General features: G+C 30.4%; 1 protein-coding gene across 1 annotated transcript; it reads right to left on the bottom strand.

The window, feature by feature from the left end:
* Positions 1–3,613: 3,613 nt before the first annotated feature.
* On the bottom strand, positions 3,614–5,203 carry LOC137833146 (uncharacterized). Its single transcript, XM_068641510.1, has 2 exons — positions 4,662–5,203; positions 3,614–4,411 (listed from the first exon to the last, which is right to left on the bottom strand). The coding sequence occupies exons 1-2, from the start codon at positions 5,131–5,133 to the stop codon at positions 3,894–3,896; spliced, it is 990 nt and encodes a 329-aa protein (XP_068497611.1). The 5' UTR covers positions 5,134–5,203; the 3' UTR covers positions 3,614–3,893.
* Between the last annotated feature and the right edge of the window lie 5,365 nt (positions 5,204–10,568).

Here is a 10,568-nt window from a genome sequence, read left to right as displayed (position 1 = left end):
GTTGGTTAGCCGGATTAGGAGATTGGTTTGTGTTTAGGGTTGCGCTAAATAATCTTTAATTATGGATTAACCTTGTTGACTTGGTCAACCCATAACTCGTCACTGTGGGTCGGCTGGTCGCGTGTGGACTCATAGACCCTGTCATCGCAAGTAAGCGATCAGATGACCTGTGATACTAATCGCATCGAATTGATTGTCCAACCGTACCAGTACAAATACTAAATGTAGTATTTATATAATAATTTTAATATATATATATAGATGATGTTATAATTAACTATATAAAAATTAAAATATAAGTGATAATAATGAAAATGATATTTAAATATTTTATTATTAAAATAACAATAATATATAAATAGAAGATTCAAATATTCAAAATTTGTTTTAATATAATTAAAATCTCTTTAAAAAAATCATTATTTCTATTTTATGACTACCTCTTTCAAAACCTTAGGGGATGGAATTTGGATTTCATAATGCTGATCTACTTATTTGTAAAATGACTTGGTTAAATTACTTTTACTTTATTTACTTTATGAGAGTTAATTGAGTTTAAAGAAGTACTTGAGTTTGATATAAGTATTTCTTGTTGCCCAAGAGTTGAAATAAGATTAAAAATCATAGAATTGCATACGTTTTATATTCAGAATTTTAGTTTGTGTAATATACATTATAAATGTTAAATTATGCAATTAATATTTACAGTAGATAATTTTTTGTAAGTATATGAAATAATGTATTTAAAGTACTCATTTTATATATTCTAAAAAAAAACAACCAATTCATTTGAAATAGATAATTACAAAATTTGTGTAGAGATTAAATTAAAATAATGGAAGAGGGGATTACAAAGATTTATTTAATGTTTAAACTAAAATAATAGCACTGTCTTTAATTTAAGAGTATGATATTTGAATTAATATATACAGTGGATATATTAGTTTTAAATGTGAGAAATTAGAAGTTTGATACCTAAAAGTACGGCGTTAGAAGCAAAAATGTTAAATATCTACCTTTGCTGCACTCTTTTAGCTAAAATTTGTTTTAAAATTTCTATTCTAAAAAACCTATTCAAAAAATGATCTAAAGATTTTTTAAACAAATAATTTATAAATTACCTTTATGGAAGGTAAAATTATTATTTTAGAAATTATAGAGTATAAAAAGAAAAGGTCAAAAACAATTTAAATAAAAGAATATTTAAAGGAATTGAAAATTATATTCTGATGCAGTGTGATATGATAATAATCTTGAAGTGGAGCTTATCACATGACATGATTGTAAGACAAAGCTTCCACAAAATATATATAATTGTTATAAACTTTTGAATGTAATATTGGCCTAAGCATTTATTGTGTAGAAATGCAGTGAGGGATCTACTTTAATACGTGTGGGGTCATTGCTCTCACTAGGATTTTTTATATTTTATTCGTAATATATATAATTGTTTTCTTAAAAAAATAAATAGATATTATTCAAGGATAAACTCAGTAAGTCTATTATTTTTTCAAAATGAAAAAAAAATTAAAACTATATTGCATATTCAACTATATGTTTATATTAATTATGATATATATTAAAATTTTAGACGATATTTTAAATATGAAAATGTAAGGACAGATAAATTATATAAATAAACAAATATATGTATATATTTAAACTGTTCATGCATAAAATATTTTAAAGCTAAGCTTTTAAAACTAGCTCACATATATTTCCTAACATAAAATATGTAAAAACTCTTATATTTTCCAAACTCAAAATAGTTTACATTTTTTTATCATGATTTTATATTTTAACCTGCGTTTTTCAAATTAGTTACTATTTTTAAGAATTAAATATGTTTTTTATTTTTATATTATAATATTAATTTTTTTCTAATCTAAATTTTAGATGTTATGAAATTTGTAATAAGTATTAGTGTTATTTTTTTTAAATAATAAATTTTTTTTGGATTATATTATAATATTATAACATGTGGTTAATAATAAATCAATATAAAATATTTTATTGTACTTTATAAAAAAAGTCCGTTTGACACGTAAAAATAGTTTTTAGTATAAGTTTAAAGTTTGAACTTAAAACTAAAACTAATTTATGTGAAATTATAAAAACAAAAATTATATTTAATTTTTATTTTTTTTATAAATTTGAATCAATTCAACTTATTTATATTTGATTTTATTTGATGACAAACTTGTAAGAATCAAACTCGTCAAATCTTATACTTAGGTCCGATCTGAACATTTCTTTGAATATAAATCTTTTTGAACATTAACTCCGTTCAGTTTGCTAATTTCGTGTTTGGCTTGCTTTCAACATTAAGTTAAGGTCTTGAAAATGGATTTCAACAAATATGGACATTTGAGAGTTATTTTCGAAAACTAAATATTTATGTTTTACAAGGGAGGGAACAACTAAGAGAGAAAAAAAAAAGTAAAACTAATTTATTATTATATTTGTTTCGACACCTTTTCTTTTTAAAAGTGTTCTTTAGTACACTCAGTTTGAGGAGAGGGGTTTATTACCCTTTTAACATTTATATTTATACTTTAGAAACGATGTAGGACTTTTTTAACACTATTTTTTAAAATAATATTTTCAATTTTTTAATGTAAAATACTATAATCACAACTCAAATGGATATGTTTTTTTTTTCTTCTAAAAACATACTATTTTTTAAATAGTAATATAAAAACTATTTTTTAAATAGTAATATAAAAACTATTTTGTTACCATTTTATTCTTTCGTATATTTAATTTTTTAGTTACAAGTAGATTGATATTTCACCTAAATCAATAAAACTTGTAATGTGAATAGAATTTTTTTTATAATAAATGTTTTAAACAAGAGTATAGACGACTTCCTACCTAAAACATCCAAGATGATTAAGGATAAGTATACATTTTTACCAGTATTAGATTATTCATCTAGCATATTATATGGTATATATAGAAACATCTCTAACTTCTTTTTATGATTATGATTATGTCTTAATTAAGTAATCAAAATTAATTATTTAAGATCCAATGACTTGTGCTATGATGTCTGCTTTTAGGTCAGTACCCATAATCCGGCAGACCTATGTCTTTACAATAGATAATAGTAATTTGCATTACATTTCTTTTATTCATTTTAAGAAAAGGTTTTAGAAATAAACTTGTTTAAAAAAATTAAATTGTTTTTTTTGCCTTTGGTTATTGTGAAGTTTGAGCCCCGGGTTAATTTGTTATGGGATTAATTGACTATTAACTGGTTTTTTGTTGTTCCGATTGTAAATTGCCTAGATTAATAACTTTACTAGTTTCTAGTTAAAGGCTTGTATCCACTTCACTTTTTTAAATAAAAACAAGTGGTAAAAGATTTCATTAATAATTGGTATCATTATCTGGAGACCATAATTGAAAAGTGGTACAAGTAAGTTGCTTAGAGTGAGAGTATCTTATTTTCTATAAGTGGTAAAATGAATTTGAAAAGAGTAGAATAACTTATATATTAATATAGCATGTGGTGAATATTTTATCCACGCATGCTAAAGTTTGTTGTCCATGATGATGTGCCACTGAGTTATAGAATTCGAAGGCTGCACAGAAAATAGATCATTTGCCATTTGCTAAGAAACTGATTCTTTATCTTCACTGTACCATTTATTTTAACATTATACTTCTCAAACAAATAGAAGAAATGTTAAAAAAGATGAACTTTGCTTGCTAGTTGCCACATCTATGATCTACCTAAAAGACAAAAATATATGCCAGAAGGTGCATCAGAGAAATTGTTCTCAAGCACTTTTTTGGCCAAGGCACTTCACATAATCATCCATCAACTCCCAAGTTCAACCATCAATAAAAGAACTTGTATAGAACGAATACTACGAATGTGACTTCAATTACACACCAAGGTTATCAGAATTAAACAAAGCTGTCAAATGGCTGATTCTGAAACCAACATCAGTGGCATAATCATCAACCCTGCAATTCTGTGTTTTCACAGGTCGCACTTCAAATCCAATGGATCTATTAGGAAACAAAGACTCAGAAGACAAAGGTGATGATGCCCTTTTGGTTGCTACTGCATTAGTTGTTCGCTTGTAAGCACTGAACCACTTGGCTTGCATGTACACATTTCTTCTCCACGGTGGTATGTGCAGGTTCATTCTTTTCATGGAACCCTTAATAGCAGTGCACATTAATCTCACAACCTGTTTCAGCTCATCCACTTTACCCACAAATATCAACGGGAACACATTTAGCAAGTCACAATATTGATTTGTGGGACGAGCAATTTCAAATTCCAAAGCAAGGCATATTTCAACTACATAGCGTTTTCCCTTCAAATTGACATCAATGTACTCATAGTTACCAGCTGTTAATCTTCCATTTTTCTCCCACTTGGTTTTGCAGAGCCCTGCAAAGAGAGGGTACAATTCATCAAACCAAGTTCCCTCACACAGATCCTTCTCAGTAACAATACAAATTATAACCACACACATACTGGTATATATGCGGCATCCTTGCATATAAAACTATAAAGTTAAAATTCTTTATTCTAATTTGACAATATTGTCATTGGCATACAAAAAAAAACATCATAAAAAATTTGTGTGGATGTTATAATTTAAGGACCAAAACAATAGTAAAATAGGTGTTATACTCACCAGCATCAAAACCTTTTTCCCTCATCTGAGACATCAAGTGGCGTTTTGAATTGTTACCAACAACTCCACATGCAACTTCAACCTCTCTCCTAATTTTCTCTTTTGCGTCCCTTTCATCCACGTCATCCTCTTCGTTTCCAGAAAACAAACTCCGCAACATTTCCATCTTCTCCGAATCAGACCACTCAGTTTCCTCAAGCTGTTCTTCACCGCGCTCTTCCTCAAAGGGAATAACGCCGCCCACTTCTTTTTCTGCCGTTATCTCGTTCTTCTCCATGAAAGACTTCACGAGATCAGACAAATCGGTTAAACTCTCCGGCGAGTGCTCGCTCCCGCTGCTCTCATAGAACCTCACACGCGCCACGTCAGCGTCAAACGCTGCTGCCACTCTCTGAAACCTCACGGGAATCCTTGCCATGTTGTATGAAAAAATATTATGCACCCCTTTTTCTCTGGTTTTCGCAAGGAGCATATAAGGATAGGAGAAAATAAAGCAATGGTGGGGGTTACACTGTGTTATTGTTACATGTGACGTTGAAATGTTGACATTGTGTCTACACGAAAGAAGAGGGAAATGGCATCATTATTTATACATAAATGTTGAGCTGAAACACTGAAGAGTTTTTTTTATTTTTTTGTATAAATTAAAACTTATGAATGTAGGCCAATTATTGAACTGGTTTGGTGAACCTGACCTCAAGAAGCGTCTCGGTTCAGTGGTAACTGTTGTTCAATGAATGAACATCTTCTTATCAAAGAAGATTAAGCACAGTCAAAACTCAGTTTATTTGCATAATTACATGAAAAAAAAAAATCTAGAATTAGTTATCTCATTGTCATCATTAAGGGAAAGGAAAGTTTACTTCTATTTTGTTATAGGAAATACTTTTATTATAATTTCAGTTATTTCTAACTTTTGTGTCATAAAAAGCATAATTGTACATAATGTTGACATAAAATTAAAATGGTGATGATTACTTTCATATCTTCAATTATAAATTTAATATTTTATTATACTATTTTGTTTATGTTCTTTATTATTATTTTTATATAATATTTTATTATAAAAAATTGTCAAATGAATGTAAGTAAAAAAATGATGTCAAAAAATAAATTTTCAAATAAAAATAAAAATAAAACACATATTTTGTTATTATATAATATAGATTGCATCTCATGATCATTTCATTTTTGGTAGATCTGTTTTTATTTATATCATAGTCCTAGTGATACTTGATCAACCAGTGTAGATAAAATATATTTAAGATTTATTAAGTAAAAAATAGACACAGACTTTAAATTAATCTAACATTTCTATTTAAAATATGATGTTGAAAAATCTATTTTTTAATTAAGTATAAGGCGCACTAAATATTGATTGAATATATATCAATTAATTAGTTTATTCTATCAATGGGTAAGTAGTTCTGATAAAATTTAGGAATGGTACATTATTGGCATTGGGGCAATTTATTATTCATTGAAAAAAAATGTTTTAATTTTTGGGGCAATTGGTATATTTTAATGAGTTTTATTTTTCTGTACTATAAGTTTGTTTATAAAGTTAATTTTAAAAAGAGTGGTGCCAATGCCAATAATGCAACATAAATATACATAAATTTTTGCAAATACACTGTAAGGTGAGTTCTGTTTGGTTAATTATCAACCTATATATAAAGTAAAAAAAAAAAAACTATTTGAGAAACTTAAAAAATATTTAAAATCATAATATCACCATTGAAATTGTACCGGTATGGCCGAGAGGTCGAGACCTTAGAAGACTTGGCCGAGAGGCCGAGACCTTGGAAGGCTTGGCCGAGACGACCGAGAGGTCGAGACCTTGGAAGACTTGGCCGAGAGGCCGAGACCTTGGAAGGCTTGGCCGAGACGGCCGAGTGGCCGAGACCTTAGAAGACTTGGCCGAGACGACCGAGACCACTGGAACATGGCCGATGGCCGACCCATGCCATGATGATTTGGCCGATGGCCGACCCCTATTACAGTTAACACTCAAACCAAGATCAGTGAAGTTAATCTATCATTAAGAATTAGGTAATGCAAACCTAAGAGGTGTCCACCTCGATAAATGGGCCCAACAAGGTAGGCCCACTAGAATAATATAAATAGTACACATCCCAAGGAGTAAGGTATGTCATTTATCACTCTGAGAGTTGACCACCCGCTTTACTGACTTGAGCGTCGGAGTGCCTTCGCAGGTACCCCACCATCCGGTGTTCAGCCGAGGCCGAGGGCCGAAGGAGAAGCAGGAGGACGAAGAGAACCCCAGTTCACTACCCAGTCACCTGACCGACCGAAGGAAGGAGAAGAAGACTTCAATAGTTCTCTAGGTCCCATCTCCCTAGCAGGAAAAAAATAATATTATCTTATTAAACTATATTTAAGAGTTTTTAAACATGATCACAATGGGTTTAACGAAATAACATGAAATTTGTTTGGTGTGAAAGTCATGTGGGTTTGATTGTACAAATCAAAACAATGAACCACCAAAACCATTTTAACTCAATTCATTTTGATGGTTCAGGTGAGTTGAACGTCACGTTTCGTCCACTTTCACATCCTTACCTAAGTTGGACAAAAATAACCATGTTAAAAAAAATGAATTAATCCTTATATTTATGTTATAAGGAATATTTATGTTACTAAGAATATAAAATATATCATATACTAATATTGTAAAATAGTTTTATACTATATGCAAAGAAAGTTTATTAACAATTACAACCATTAATTTTTTAAAAATCATATGATTATTTTGTCCTTGAAGACTTTACTTGGTGGATTTAAGGGAGGAGAATTTTTACAAACTAGTTTCAACTCTTTACTTTTTAATATTCTAGAACAAATGTTTTTAAAATTTAGCTAAGAAAAAAAATATTTTCAATTTATTTATAAGAGATTCAGGTGCAATCTTTAGCCATTTTTTCTACTTAATGTTTTAAATGATTATATTAAACTATTTAATACTATAATTTACAATATTCATCTTTGATTATACTATCTTATATTAAAATATTTAATAGTTTAAAGAAACTGAACTTTGAATATATTATCTTACTAAAATATTTAATATACTTTAAATACTCAACTTTAACTATATTATCTTACATTAAAATATTTGATACTTTTAAGATGTTCAACTTTGACTATATTATTTTATATTAAAATATTAATGTTAAATCATATTTAACTATTCTAAGTATAAATTTATTTCAATAAAAAAAATTAAACAATTACTACTTTTACATTTTTTTAATATTTTCTTTGTTTCAAATTTAAATATTAATTTTCTTTTCTAAATAGGAACAATATTATTTATTTGTAAAAATTTGTACGATTTTTTTTTCTCATTTAAGAAATCATATATTTGTGCCATTTAGATTTGTTTCAATGAAAAAAGTGAAAAAAATTATTTTAAAATAAAATAATCACGCATGCATCTCATCAAAGAAGCTCTACAAAGGAATAGAGTAGGAAAATCAATGAAAAAAAGTTAAAATGTATTATGAAAATAGAAAAATAATTACTTATTATAAGATAATGTGAGGAATGCAAACATAAATAACTGAGTACTTAGGGTACATATAAGGTTTATTTGGATAAACTTCTCTTTGATCGCATCATACTATTTATTTTATATTCTTTCATTTCAAATTTAACATTTAAAAAATTAAGTTGATAAATGTAATTTTTTTTTAAATGTCATATATATATATATATATAAAAGAAACAACGAACATGAGGACCTCAAAGCCTGGCCCACTGAGGGAGAAATAAAATGTGGGCCCATTATTTACACTCAGTGATATATTTGTGCCCGTTGTTCCATTTTTTTTCCCTACTTTACACTTCTGTAGTCTTAAGTAAGTTGCGACGTGGAAATTTGGCGCTGTTGTGCATGCAGAAGCTTCTGTGATTTTTTATTTTTTATTTCTTTTATTTAGATGCAACTGAGAATGTTTTTTTAGAGAACATAGAAATGTCATGTGTTGTGTTTAAATGAGACCAGGTTCAATGAACCTCAAATAAAACGTCCATATTCATTGAATCAAACGCAGATTTTATGTAGAGTCTGTCCAACGCAGTCATCTTAGTGAACTAAGTGAAAGATTGATGATTTATTTTTAGTTCGTTTATTAAATTAGAAGTTTGAATTTGTTTTTATTATAGTAAATGAAGATGAATATTCCTTGTCTGATGTGATGCTTTAATGTAGCGTATGTAATCGCACGTAATCGTAATGAAAAAAGAGAGGTTTTGATGAACCCTAATTGTAGAGAAAAATAAATATAAAAGAAACTTTTATTCAACACCCCTCAAGCTGGGGAGTAGATATTTGTCAGGCCCAGCTTGGATTTGAGAGTAGAGAATTGTGCGGTAGCAAGGGCTTGGTGAATATGTCAGCAACTTGCATTGCAGAAGTAATGGGTAGTAGTTTGAGGAGACCAGAGTTAAGTTTTTCACGAACTAGGTGGCAATCAATTTCGATATGCTTGGTTCGTTCATGAAAAACTTGATTGGAAGCTATTTGAAGGGCAGATTTGTTGTCACAGTACAGGGTTGCAGACTGGGAGAGAGGAAGATGTAAATCCTGAAGGAGGTAAGACAACCATTGTAACTCACATGTGGTGGTGGCAAGGGCTCTATACTCGGTTTCAGAGGAGCTGCGGGAGATAGTTGACGATTTCCATGATATTAGGGAGTCTCCTAAGTAGATGGAATATCCAGTGACAGATTTGCGTGTGGGAGGACATGTTGCCCAGTGTGAGAAAAATATAGTCCTTCACCAGGGGTGCCCTTGAGGTAACGCAAAAGACGTGACAGCTTGCTGATGATGAGTTGTGGGTGTAGATATGAATTGGCTTAAATTGTGGACAGCGAAGGCGATGTCTGGTCGCGTGTTGGTTAAGTAAATTAGACGTCCAAGGAGTCTTCTGTATTGAGAAGTGGCATCAGCATCGAGAGGTGAGCCTTGGTCGGGAGAGAGACGGGAGGTGTGAGTCATAGGAGTGGCCACAGGTGCAGAGTCAAGCATGCCAGTTTCTTGAAAGAGATCAAGAGTATACTTGCGTTGACTTAAATGAAGACCAGTACTGTTGCGAGCAATTTCCAGTCCCAAAAACTAAGTGAGATTACCTAAATTTTTTATCTTGAAGTGATGGTGAAGGGATGCAGTAATTGTATTGATTTCCTCCGTGTCATCACCACTTAAGAGCAAGTCATCAACATAAACAAGAATAACAGTGAGTTTATCATTATTATATTTAAGAAAAAGGGAGTGATCAACAACAGAAATAGAGTAATTATTTGATAAAAGAAAAGTAGAAAGTTTGGCGTACCATTGGCGACCAGCTTGACGAAGGCCATACAAAGACCGTTGAAGCTTGCAAACATGCTGGGGAGAAGGAAGAGAGAGGCCAGGTGGGGGGGTCATGTATATCTCTTCATGGAGATCACCATGAAGAAATGCATTATGGACATCAAGTTGTTTTAAAATCCAATTTTTGGTAGTGGCAATAGCAAGCAGAAGGCGGAGGGTAGTGAGTTTAGCAACAGGTGCAAAAGTGTCTAAGAAATCAAGTCCTTCAAGTTGGGTAAACCCTTTGGCAACAACTCTAGCTTTGTGACGCTCTACAGTGCCATCAGAATGGTATTTGATTTTATATACCCATTTACAACCAATAGTTTTCTTTCCTGGAGGGAGAGGGGTAAGTTGCCAAGTATTGTTAGCAGCAAGAGCTTGAAGCAGCTCATCTTGCATGGCAGATTGCCAAGAAGCATGTTTGGAGGCTTCGTTATATGTCCGAGGTTCAGGATGAGAATTGATAGAAGAAATAACATTTCTAAAATTGGAAGATAAGGAATTGTAAGACAATATGAATAGGATAT

This window comes from Phaseolus vulgaris, chromosome 6 (assembly GCF_000499845.2).
Source record: "Phaseolus vulgaris cultivar G19833 chromosome 6, P. vulgaris v2.0, whole genome shotgun sequence".
NCBI classification, from domain to species: domain Eukaryota; kingdom Viridiplantae; phylum Streptophyta; class Magnoliopsida; order Fabales; family Fabaceae; genus Phaseolus; species Phaseolus vulgaris.
The sequence above is the reverse complement of the archived record's forward strand: the minus strand, read 5'-3'. Positions and strand labels throughout refer to the sequence as shown.